The 13,423-nt window shown below is 44.9% G+C and overlaps 1 protein-coding gene across 1 annotated transcript; it reads right to left on the reverse strand.

Annotated features, from left to right (window-relative positions):
- Window positions 1–380: 380 nt before the first annotated feature.
- Window positions 381–1,509, reverse strand: tmem121ab (transmembrane protein 121Ab; the record flags this gene model as incomplete). The annotated part of the gene is made up of 1 exon (XM_083790122.1): window positions 381–1,509. The coding sequence occupies one exon, from the start codon at window positions 1,507–1,509 to the stop codon at window positions 565–567; it is 945 nt and encodes a 314-aa protein (XP_083646248.1). The 3' UTR covers window positions 381–564.
- Window positions 1,510–13,423: the final 11,914 nt, after the last annotated feature.

Consider the following 13,423-nt stretch of genomic DNA (forward strand, 5'->3'; position numbering starts at 1 on the left):
ATCTGCTCACGACTGACACTCGTCACTCGCTCTCTCTCTCTCTCTCTACCCACTCCTCTTTTACCTGAAGTGTTGCACACTGAGTGGCACATCCTTTGATTGCTGGGATTCAAAGGAAATGCCACGCATGCGCCTGTGGTGTCAAAGTGAGAAATACAAGATATTCAAAAAGGGGGAACAAATTGTCCAATATACACAACAAAACTGTCACCCAGCTGCAGAATGTGGAGATTCTCTTAATAAAGTTTTAAAACATTTAAAAACACAATAACATGATAAAAATGTGTTTCTCTCTCCTTTTTAATATTTTATTTATTTTTTTAAACGTCTTTTCCCTTCCATGAGAATCAGGGACACTGCCTTGACGGACAGACCGGGCTGAAAGTGTCTTATGATATTTTCACAGCAGTTTAGAGGGGCCCGACGACAACACTAAACTAGCATCCTGTCATGCAGCCGGTTTCTCCATTTACAGCCCGTCCTCCCGGGGCTCATGGAAACGGTACAGCGCCACAGGCTATAGGGTTGACTCCGGTGAAGTGCCAGTGAGTCCACTGGGGCCGGTCATGTGTCGATGACGTCCTGCGCAGGTGAGGGTTCGTGGGGCAGACTGGTGGCATTGGGCAGTGGCTGCGGGTGGCTGACGGAGTTCTGCTGCAGTTCCATCGCCATGGCGTTCTGCGGGTGGGGGAACTCCTTCACCTGCTTGCGGTACTCCAGGAAGGTGGAGGCCTTGGTGGCGATGGCCACCACATTCTTGCCCACAAAGATGGTGGAGACGCGGCTGTCCTGGAACAGCACCATGTTGACGCCGCGTATGAGGATGGTCACCACGTTGATGGTGACCAGGCTCAGGACCGGGTAGAGCATCATCTTCTGGGGCGAGACGTGCTCTCCCTGCATGCTGATCTCGCTGAGGGACACGCACGGCAGGATGAGCAGCAGGATGTAGCAGTAGAAGAACATCAGGCCCTCGGCCCAGATGGGCAGCCCCGTCCGCTGGGGCTCCCACAGGTTGGCCTGGATGTCCAGCAGGTCCAGCAGGTCCAGGGCCACCCAGAACAGACGGCCACGCATGTCCTCCTTCTTCCTGAACGTTCTCACGTACTCCATGCTGTCCAGCGCCACCAGGACCAGGTAGAGCCCCGGCACGCACACCGAGAGCAATAACGTCAAAGCCTTCCGCGCCACCGTCTCCAGACTCTTCCTGTCGGCCTTGCAGTTCTGGAAGACGAAGTACAGTTTGATCTCGAGGACAAAGATGTACAGGAACCACAGGATCATGGCATATCCTCGCCTGGCCGTGCGCACCTCGGCGCCCACCCACACCGCCACGTAGCGCAGCACGATGAGGAAACACACGTCCCCCACCAGGACGATGATGCACACGCCGATTTTCCTGGGACCCTGGTTCTGCTCCACCAGGTACGCGTCCATGAAGGCCATGCTGGTCATGATGACGATGGTGGTCAGGCACACGTGGCGTTTGTCAGGGGGCGGCAACACCATGGCGAGGGCGCCTTTTTGGCTCTCGCTCTTTAATCCGTGGGCTTTCAAAAAAGTTGTGAAACGGAGCGGAAAGAAAGTACACTCCAGAGCTTTTTAAAGGTGGCAGACAAATCAAACAACTTCTGATTACACTGCATGTAATATTAATATGAAGCAATACTATATATATATATTATATATATATATATATATATATATATGATTAATTCCTTAAAGATCCCTTACTGGAGGAAGAGGGTGGAATCAAGGTGGATGTGGAACAGGTTGTGTAGCATCAGCAGTAGTGAGGCTAGCTGCTGATTGCTCTGACCATGTGAACACAGGAACATGCACCTCATTACTCAGCGCAGTTCCATTGATCCCACCCCGCCGCTGATGCTGTTACACTGAAACCACTATGGCTGACATGCCATGACTGATTCAAGCATAGTAATCCACACACAGTCAAATGGAGGATAGAGGGGGGCCTCAGCCTGATAGACAAGAGAAGGTCCTGTGAGACCTAGTGGTGTAAATAGGAGGTTTTTATTTTAGTGTGTAGCCTTCTGCAGGAGTAGTGATGCTACTTGTGTGTGTGTGTGTGTGTGGCTCTGGTGCTCAGTGAGCAGTCGCTCTGTAGATATTCCTGTGGTCGATGCTGCAGTGTGTGTGGCTCCTCACGTCTCCCGCAGTGTATGTGTGTGACTCTGAATGGTCGAGAGAGAAGAGTCTGCAGTGGCCACAGCGCCCAGCCGCCATAAATCACAGAGACATTGGGTCAACGGCCCATGGGGCCTTGTGTCCGCCGCCGGCTTCCCCGGGGGGAGGCTCTCACACTTGGCCAAAGACGCATCCTTTCTCCCCGCCTTCTTGCCACGTGCCAGCCGCTCCACAGCCTGAAGGGAGAGAGAGAGACACAGAGAGGAGGAGAGGGGGAGGGAAGAACAGAAAGAAAGCTGTCAGCACTATAGGGGCTATATAACAGAGCATTGCCAACGGCCCTCAACATATACTGGAACCAACTAAAGTGTCAGCATGGCTCCAACGTAAAGTAGTATAAGCTTCCTGTTTCACTGTTGATAAGGTGGCAGCCTCAGGTTGTCATTGTGTCCCTGTTACAACTAATGTACATTGTCATGTTAAGAAATATGGATGCAATTCCTTCAGCCTTCTAAGTTATATCAACAGCAGACAGATAGCAGGAACTTCCAGAAAACCAATTTTCAAGTGTCATGGAGTCACTATAATACTGCAGCACATCAGTTTTTCTGTGTCATCGCCTCTGCTCCTGTGTTTTCTTGTCAGACAACCATAAATGTGACAAAAGATGGCAGAGAATACTGTACATTTCCCCGCCCAGTAAGATTTTGGGGGATAGGTTAAAAAAAAAGGATACAGTTGTTCTGGTGGTAATATGGAAGCGATTTAATTTCCTGAAGCACCATACAAAGTTTACAGGGTGTGGGACGTCACAAGGCATTTCATAAACCCAGAGGAACGTCTAAAAATCAATGCATTTTTATAACTGACAGATTTCCAATTATCAGGCCGAGCACGATATCTTAAATTAACAGGGTAATGGGCAGGTTGTAATGTTTCAAAATAGCAGCATGGCGTTTAATGATATATTTGTATCCAGTGAACGACGCTTCAAGGTGCTTTCCTTTTGACCTGCTCAGTATTCCTGCAGCCGATGCATTGGAGCGTGTGACAAGTGGGGTGGCCGGGGTCTAGTCAAAGCAGCCTCTGTTGTTTACAGCTCTTCGGGCATGTTCCAAAAACCCTTACTTTTCAGGAAATTGAAAAAAATAACCTTTTGTTCCAACGGGTCCAATGTAGACAGACTTGACCACTTTCTTTGAGCCTGCATGGTGTCTCAATTTCAGGCATGTCATATTATTAGACGTATACATTTTCTAAAACGTAAGAAAATTCAGTTTTTCCCCTCCAAAATAGCAGATCCGAAAGCTCGTATTGAATCTTAAGGCATTGTGAGCTTGTAGATTGGCTAATTTGGCTTCATTTGCAATTCATTAAAAAAAATATATATATAATAATAATAATAAAACTTTATTTGTATAGCACCTTTCATGACATGAAATGCAGCTATACGTGCTTTACAGAACAATGGAGAATAAAAGAAAAGCAAGGCAACGACATTAAAAAACAAGCAGTAATGCAATACAGTGAGGACATGAATAACAAAAAAATAAAAGATCAATTAAAAGCAATGTTGTAGAAGTGGGTCTTGAGCTGAGCTTTAAAAATGTCTACAGAGGCTGCCTGACGAAGGTACAGTGGGAGCTGTATATCCTAAATTTGAGGACTGATCTCTGTAATATGGGAATATCAGTTGAATTGGTGGTACGATAGGTGTGCTTACACACACACACACACACACACACACACACACACACACACTGGTGGCACTTATTATTGCCTGCCTGAAGACAACCTCAACCATGAATAATACACCATGGTGAAATATCATCACGCAGACAAAGCGAGGAAAAAAGCATAATTGATCAGAATTCAGAAATGTGACCATGCAAAGCTTAAAACAAGTGAGGGAGGCCTCACTTGTTTTAAGCTTTGCATGGTCACGTTCCGTGGAAAAAGAGGTTATCCTCTGGTTTTGTTGTTATGTTATATTGTCTTGTGCTAGCCTGACATGTGTTTTGTTCTGTTCTGTTCCGCTTGTCCCCATGGAGATGTGAAGGCAGAACACTCTTATATACGACTGGGGTGTGGAGTGGACTCGAGTCGCATCACCTGAGTGTGAAGGATGTATAACAAGTGGAGGGACACACTATTCTGTATAGTCTTAGTCTCCCTGTTCAACTCCTAACCCATTTAGACCCGTTAAAAACATTCACTTTGAAAGAATATATATTCAAAGATTTGTGCCACTCGGTGGCGCGCTATGATCTTGTAGATCTGCTATTTTTCAATATCTAAATTATAAGGGAATGTTTAAAACGCCAAAAGGGGTTCCCGCCCAAAATGGGTTTGAACAGCCTCTAGAGCAGCAATCTGAGAACCCACCGGCAAAAAAGGAATATACTACAGTGCCTTCTGCTGTTTGTTTGTTGTCTCCACCAGGCCGAAGGCATGGGGGGAGAGTATGTTTTGCACTCCGTCCGTCCGTCCGTGTGTCCGTCCGTGTGTCCGTGTGTGCGTGTGTCGGTGTGTGTGTCCGTGAGCAGCTAATCTCGCCCACCGTTAACCCGGTCGATGCCAAATTTTGCACACACAGTCCCTGGATGCCAACGATGAACCTCTGCCCCAAACTTTCCAGAACGGCCTGTTATAGCACCACCAGGAGGCCGCTTTGTGCAAAACAAGTTTTTGCACAGTACACCTACAGATTTTGTCCAAACATCACGCAAATTGGTACACAGTCTCTCTAGAGCCATTCAACGAAACCGGTCTTTCAGATTTCTCAGACTCCATCCTGATTGGTTAAGATTGCCTTCCAAAGTTCACAGGAGTGCTCAGTTTCAAACAAAATGCTGCAAATCATGAACACATCGCGTGGTTTCCGTGAAATTGTGCACGCACATTCCCACTAGGCCGAGGACGAAATGCCACATGAACAATTTCAACTCAGCCTCAAGGTGGCGCTATAACTGGCCGAAAAGTGTTTTTACCTCTAACTGCACGGATCTGTGGATAATTTACTTTTGTTGCCCTTTTATCCAACCACCAGATGAAGGCAAGCTGCAATGTCCTACATTCCTATCCTGGTGGAGACCTGTGCCCAGAAGGGCACTTTTTCTAATTTCCTTTAAATTTGCCTCTGGTATGTGTCGCCCAATAGAATGTGGAGCATTTTGGGCCGTTTGGTTCCCCCCTCCTCATCTGGTGGGGAGCTTATGTTTTAATTTTGCTAATGGATATACGGATATTAGTCTGGTTCCCCTCTGAGTTTTGATATTTTACAAGGTGCGGTTAAAATAAATATTCAAACGGACTCTATTACGGACTATTGGTTAGACCTACAACCAATCAGAGCAGCGTAGCCCACTACGTCACACACATGACGGGCCCTGGTTCGTTATAGTCTGGTAGGCCTGCCCTATATTTTCATACTGGGCCCTGGTTGGTCCTCCACTACTGCTTGGTCCGCGAAAATACACCCACAATTGAGCGACACCAGGCTAAATCTGCCTGGGGCAATGTGCATTGCAGAGGCAGATTGAAGGCTGGCTACGCAAGGCTAGGGGGTCCCTGCTTCATCTCTCTCTCTCTCTCAGCTAATATTAATTATATAAGGAGTCCTTGGCATGAAAGACGTTGACGACCCCTGGCATAATGTCAAACTGGGAGTCCTTGAAATTAAAAAGCTCTACAGAACTTGTCCTCCGGGCCTAGTCTCTGTGGTGGTGGACAGGAACTTTACAAGTCTCATCATGACGGGTGTTTCTGCAGATATCAAAGAGCTGTTTTTATGACTAATAAACTGCAACTGCCTCCTACTGTAGATGGCGATTCAGAAATCTATCCACAAAACTGTGGAGTGAATAAACTTCAGATTCTAATCCAGTCCCATTTTTCTTTAAAGTAATAACCGAAGCTTAATTCGTTTTGGCTAATATGTAAAATAAATTAAGTACCTTAACGGCCTTTTGACCCATAATACTGAAATATTGTTTTCGAAAATTGAGTTTAGTCTTCTGTCCAGGAGAGACTTGCACTATACTCATTAAATACTTGGCTACTGCAAACCCTCTCATTGATTAGAATTTAATTGATAACAATAATAAAAACCATGTCCTTGCTCAGTGAATGTTAACCAACCAATGTCAACCAAAATATTAACTTGAAGCTGTATTTAACGCTCCATTGATTACGTTTTCTCCTGATGTATACGAGTGAGAGAATGGCCCTGAAGACTAAATCAATTGCACTGTTTCATTTCATTTATTTAAATTGTGTTTTGTTAAACTCAAATTAATCATACAGATTTGAATGTAATAACTATGCCCTCCCTTCATGCGGATCAAATAAAAGCCCAGCTAAGAACTTCTTCAAGAGGAACATGTCCAGTATAGTTTCTTAGATGTACAGTATATGGCGTTGTGTATGTAGTGATGAGACGCACTACAAATCACCACGCATGACACTCTCTTTGACGGCAGGCCTAGTTTTCATACAAGCCCACTATTAGAGACTTGTACAGTATGTAATCCTAGCAAGGATTTGAATGTTGAAAGGACATTATGTAGAACAGGTCCTAAATGGGAGATTAAATTCATACGATGGTGATTAATTGACTGATTAGCAAAGTGCTGCAGATCATTATGGGAAGCCTACTCCCATATGTACATCGCATCTTCATTTAAATGCCATTCATTATCGAAAAGAGTGGATTATTTCCATAATGAATGGATTACAGCTGCTGTGATGATAGGGTGATCTGTGAACCTCTAGAGAGAGATGGCTTTGGTCCTGAGATGTCGACGTGGTTTCAACACCACATGGACCATCCTGTGGGAATGTTAACTGATTATCTTTGACGGTAATGGGAGGTTGTTAATCCACGCTGTCACGTAGCATATAAATTGCCCTAAATGAGAAACGCTGACAGAAACGTGTCAAAACTCTGTTTTGCATCTCAACCCTATTTACTGCCACAGATTAATACAGCAGTGTTGAAAGCTACTGGCTGGATTGCAGTGGATTTTTTTTTTATTGATTGTTTTAAAACAAATAAAGTATAAAGTACAGCAAGTGCAATTACGCAAGCAATGTCAAAAGACACATGACACAAAAAAGCCCTGAGGTCCTGTTTCCCTTGTGGTAGTCTGTATTCAATTTCTAATCAGGACATACAGCTACAGGATATAATGCAAATCATTAATACCAGCTTCAATAAAAGGTACATTTACAGAAAATGGCACAGGGGAGATGGGAGAAATACATTTGCTGACGGTATACTCCCTACTACCCTATCTACCTTAATTTAGGTCCTGTTGCAATTTGCAGACATGTGCTCTTTTAGGGTGGTTTTGAATGAGGAATGGATAGTGAGTCGCATTGTCACAAAGTTTGATGGCTGGTGGTAGGGCATTCCACTTTTTGGTGGCAGAATAGCATAACACATTGTTCGGGGGGGAACGGGATCTGGTGTTGTGCCTGTGGGCATCCTTGCCTCTAGTGAAGTAGTTTGACAGATACAGTGCATGGGCACTGCTCCCCTGGGTATCTGGAAGATAAGGCCCAGTGCAAGTTGCTGTACTCTGTCCTCTACCCTGAGCCACCCCAGCAAATGAGCTTCACTTGGTTTTGGTGGCCTTTCCTCTAGCACCACTCGGTCCAAAATATACGCTTAGGCCTCATTCACACGTACCAAACACCAATCAAGCAATGTTTGGCAGTTTTTTTGGGCCACCACAATGCTTTTCCAATGGGAGTCACATGGTTTGATCAAACATTTGTGTTTTATTGCTGATTGCTCCCCCCTCATCAAACAAAAATGTTTGGTCAAACCATGTGACTCCCATTGAAAATGAATTGGAGCAGCAATTAAACGGCAATCAGACATCACACATGGACCGAACATTTGTTGTGTAGGTGTGTACGAAGCCTTACCCACAAGGGCTGATTGCCATTCAAACTTGCCCGAGCACATTCTGGAGGATGAAACTTGTGATTTTGGTGACCCTATGCCCTATCATCCAGTGTCACCTTGAGGGCACAATTCAAGATTCAAGAGATTCAAAATGTTATTTTGTCCTAAAATACTGTGTTGACTGCCTAGTGGAAACTGACAGGATGGTGCATCGCTTTTTTCATATTTCAAACACTATTATTGACTTTCTTACACTGGGGAATGTTCGCCTCTTAGGATCTATGTACACAATTTGATTTATTACATTCATCCATTTACTTTTCTTTACAGAGAGATCGGCTCTAAAGACATCCTGTCACACCACACCCACTTCATGACATTTTTCTCCGCACTAGTGGATCAAATGGCTTTCCAGTGACAACCATCTCTTATGGATACTTCTAGCCTCTCTGAGATGTTAGAAATTACAGTGCCTCACTCACCCTCACTCGTTACAATAATCACACTCATTTGGAATGATCATTATTAGCCTGGTTTACAGCATCTTACAGCAAAATGGTGGGGGGTGGGGGGGGTTCATGTGATCTTAACGGTTTGGCTGCGGGATAAAAACATCGCAAAAGAACTACCACGCCGACATAATCATTCCTTTTCATGAAAATCCGCCTTAAAATGATGTAATCGCTTGTCGTAGTGTTGAAAAATAATCCAAAGTGCTGATCGCGGAGGAACGCTTTTGAGTGGTGCACACCCCTCCAATGACTCACTTTGTGTGTCCCTATGTCCCTGTGTGTCTGTTTGTGTGTCCCTATGTCCCTGTGTGTCTGTCTGTGTCCCTGTGTTTCTGTCTGTGTGTCCCTAATGTCCCTGTGTGTCTATGTCTGTGTGTCCCTGTGTGTCTATGTCTGTGTGTCCCTGTGTGTCTGTGTGTCTGTCTGTGTGTCCCTAATGTCCCTGTGTGTCTATGTCTGTGTGTCCCTGTGTGTCTGTCTGTGTGTCCCTGTGTGTCTATGTCTGTGTGTCCCTATGTCCCTGTGTGTCCCTAATGTCCCTGTGTGTCTATGTCTGTGTCCCTGTGTGTCTATGTCTGTGTGTCTATGTCTGTGTCCCTATGTCCCTGTGTGTCTATGTCTGTGTGTCCCTGTGTGTCTATGTCTGTGTGTCCCTATGTGTCTATGTATGTGTCCCTAATGTCCCTGTGTGTCTGTTTGTGTGTCCCTGTGTGTCTATGTCCGTGTGTCCCTAATGTCCCTGTGTGTCTATGTCTGTGTGTCTATGTCTGTGTGTCCCTGTGTGTCCCTAATGTCCCTGTGTGTCTATGTCTGTGTGTCCCTGTGTCTATGTCTGTGTGTCCCTAATGTCCCTGTGTGTCTTTCTGTGTGTCCCTACGTATGTCCCTGTGTGTCTGTCTGTTTGGGATATGAACTGCAATACCGCTGGGTGACCTAAAGTGGCAGTGCTGTTGAGCAGCCTACCATACAAGCCCATTCACACTGAGAACTAGGCTATAACTATAACAATAAAAGTATAACTAACAATAAAACTGTACCGTACAGTACAGTACAGAGTACAGCACAATACATTAACTATCACAATAAAAAGTATAGTTGCACCGCTCAGTGTGATTTTTATATTATGTCAGTTTTGTGCACAACATATCTAATAGGCAGACAAAACCTAGTGATTTTGTTGACTAAATGGCTTTTCATCTAATCCCCCACAGCCCACAACCTCCCCTAGCTCCACCAGTAAAAGAGTGGGGCTCCGAGTAGGGAGCTATGTCAGTTGGTTTAATTAAACCGCTTCGGTCCAGTTGGGGCTAACTAGCAGAGCTTGTTCCTTTCTTGTTAGGAATAGATTAGGAGGCCAGGGCCATTTGTTAACGTTCAGTTCACTTTAGGTTGCTGCCACAGGGCTAAAATAATGGCGTATTATATGTGGACAATATAGTGGGCCATGAACTAGAAAGTTATTACAGCAATTCCTCGCAGATACAGGCTATCACTGTGTCAATGGTCAAGGCCATTATCTAAACAGCCAGACCTGCCTTGTCAGCCAGCTGAATCTACACAGAGCGAGCCTGACAGGTCCACAGGCTCCTCCATGGATCACAACGAGGACAAGGGTCGGGGCAGCAAGTGTCATCACTGCCACTATTTATCTTTTTGCTAAATGCTGTATAGCACTGTTAAAAAGGAGCCGATCGGGCCAAAGAATTCTCATAAAACAAAATGATCCACATTATTTTCGGACACTGTTTGACATAATTTTAAGAAGCTGGATACTGTATATAACTGAACCCAAAAAAAAGTGTACATGTTCTTGGGACAATCAGGGGCTGATTGGTGTTTACGTTGAACACCAAAGACGGCTTTTATTTTCTTGAACAATAACTTATTGAATTACCTATGTTGCTGCTAGACAGCTGTTTTCTCCCCTGACAATGCTCACTACTTAAAAAGGATCGTAAAACCTCGGAAAATCCAGGGAGCTTTTAATTCAACAGGGATAGTAAAAATGTTCTGACATCTTATACGTATGCTTCCAGACTATCTGTGAGGTGCAGTAGCGCTTACAGCCCAACAGCTGGTTTATCCTCAAAAAGGCTTTGGATTTCACTCTCTCCATGACTTGTGGGCTTCCTATCAAAGGCGACTGAGATGTTCATGCTTTCGGGGATATGTGTTCTTATGTGAACTTTGTGAAGGCTGCGATGCGCTTCATCCACGGCCCAAAACTCTCCCATCTCACTTTTGCTTATCCCACTTCCAATGTCAGCGCAGCGTTGGCACGGGACAGCTTTGTCTTCAGCATAGACCATTTTGTGCCATATGTCTTTGTCAGGTTGTCTTCATTAGGGCCAGAATGAGACCCATATGTTGTACTGGCTCTCAGCCACTGGCACTGTCCTTGTGTTACAATCAGCGCTTGGCTAGGTTCAGGTGAGGAGGCTGATTGCGTCAACCTCCGCTTGCTACAGTACCTGACGGTAATGCTAGTGATTCCCACCCTTTTATCCTTGAAGACCCCTTCTTGCATCAGACAAAAGCTGAGACCCCCTGGCCCCCCACACAGGCACGCACACACGTTTCACACACACATTCAGAATGCACACACACGCAGACATGCACGCACACACACGCAGGCGCCCATGCATTATGCATGTAAGCATACACGTGAGGGCACACGTGCACACACAAAACAGTTTCCCTCATTTTGACATTTCACTGCAGAGCAAGGTCGTTGACAGGATAGTAATCAGAGGGTTAACGACTTTATCCCGTTTATCACAGCCTGATAACCACGCAGTGATTCCATATCCCCATGGGGATTCTACTATACCCAGCTAAATCCCTCAATACATGTTAATACATGTCTTATGACTCCCATGGAGTATCAACCCTGCCTGTGTTTGCAGCAACACACGTGTGACATTTCCTCCAGGGATCTCTTCATAATATAGTACATTTATTTAAACAGGCTACCCTATACCCTCGCAGGGCTTAAGACTTGCAAGGTACAATATCGCTCATACAATGTTTATTAATTTAATGGCTTTAACTTACTGGATCAAATTCATAGACTCCAAGACTTTTCTTTCTGTTGCATTCAGTTTTCATCATTATTATTTTCTTGGGAGGTTATTCTTTTTCAGTTTTCTCGAACCCAACCTTATACAATTCAAATGGAGATACTTCAATTATAGAAGAGCACAATGTGTCTGGTTGCTGTTCATAAATTTCCTTTCTCCTCTCCTCTCCTATTTTCTCCTCCAGAGCCTTGCAGTGTGATCCCTGAATAATTTGCTCATAATTGCCTTTGAGATTGCACTGGGTTAGAATACTGAGCAGGATCTCAAACTAAGGAGGTGACTGTATTTTGTAGTGGCAGCTAAGCTCATTTTATCATCCATTATGCTTGATCAAGGCTGATCCCCATTCTGTTTCGTCCTCCTCCGACCTGCAGTCACATCCTATGTGTGATGAGCACCAAGGGCTCATTTCGGCACACATCCGCAAATAACCGAATCTGCATTCAGTGTGTCTCTGGCTTTAAACAGCTGAATTGATCAAAAGCTTGCTGAAACCCAAACACCGTGGACATGGCCAGGGTGGATTTAAGTATTTCTAGACCCGTTTGAAACAGGTCTAAAATCCCCTACCCTGGCACACCTCACCACCCACCCACAAAGATTTTACAAATTAAATAACTGTTGTTGTGTTCACATTTCATGCTTTTCCCCCCATGAGCTTGAGTGCACTGTGTCCTCCTGTCTGATGTTAGCCTGACACTGCTGATGCTGACATTGAGTTCTGATGACTACAACTTCTATACAACTTAATGAGACTCGGAAAACTCACCGGCTTGCATGTTCTTTTGCAAAACTGTTTAGTTTGTTCATTATAGGATGGCTGAAATTATGCTTTGCTTTGCCAGGTGAACCTGCAGTGCCATCATGGACTCAATTGAAGCACTCTTTTGTTTTGAGTCGCTAGAGGTTCGGGCTGTTACGCGGCCCTCACACCTACGTTGCACTGCCGATCCAGCCAATATGTCTGAGTCATATATTGGAATGCCCGTAGACAGTATGGGCATTTTGGTTGGATCTGCTGCCCCTTTTGTGCCCATACAGTAGAGCTGACTGATTTGTTTGCTTCTGATGCCATGACTATACACATGAACACACTCCACATTTGGGCAGAGCTGCATTGACATCATGATGTGGCCTGCTTTTGTTTATGGTTATGTCAGTGACATGGCTGTGGTCCGCCTTCCCATTAGCTAATTTTAATATAGAATATAATTTAATATGGGACACCCCTCCACTCCCCCCATTCCTAAGTTGTGTAGCGTACTAGCGTTTCATCACAGTAAGTGAAGAGTTTTGGCTGTGTTAGGTAGGAGTTGATGACCTTAATCTGCTTTACTAAAATGACCACTGTCGTGCTGTGGCTCGAGGTCTGTTTATTTTTAAACGGTTTGAAACATTGCTAAATGGTTTTGAACGCCACCCAAGCCTTTTCTCCTTGCTTTAGTGATGGGCAGTGACAGTGACATTCATTCCTTTCCCTCCCCTGCCAACTCTCAAGAGGCTGTAATCTGCACAATGTCAATCACTGCACATTTGTTATTCACAAAGCTGAGGAGGGGTCAAAGGTGCCACGGCGCGCCACAGTGAGTCATCATTAAAGTGACATCCCCACCCTGCCGTTCATCACCAGCAGGACACTAGAATGACATATAGACAAATCTACAGGTTGTTCTCAAGATGGTTACTATTTAAATTTAATACCAAAACGCTCGCCCCAAAACACAAGTTGCCCTGTGCGCAAATCTGGTGGCCTCAGAGAGGTCTCTACC

This window comes from Protomyctophum parallelum (assembly GCF_964188405.1).
Source record: "Protomyctophum parallelum genome assembly, chromosome: 19".
NCBI classification, from domain to species: Eukaryota; Metazoa; Chordata; class Actinopteri; order Myctophiformes; family Myctophidae; genus Protomyctophum; species Protomyctophum parallelum.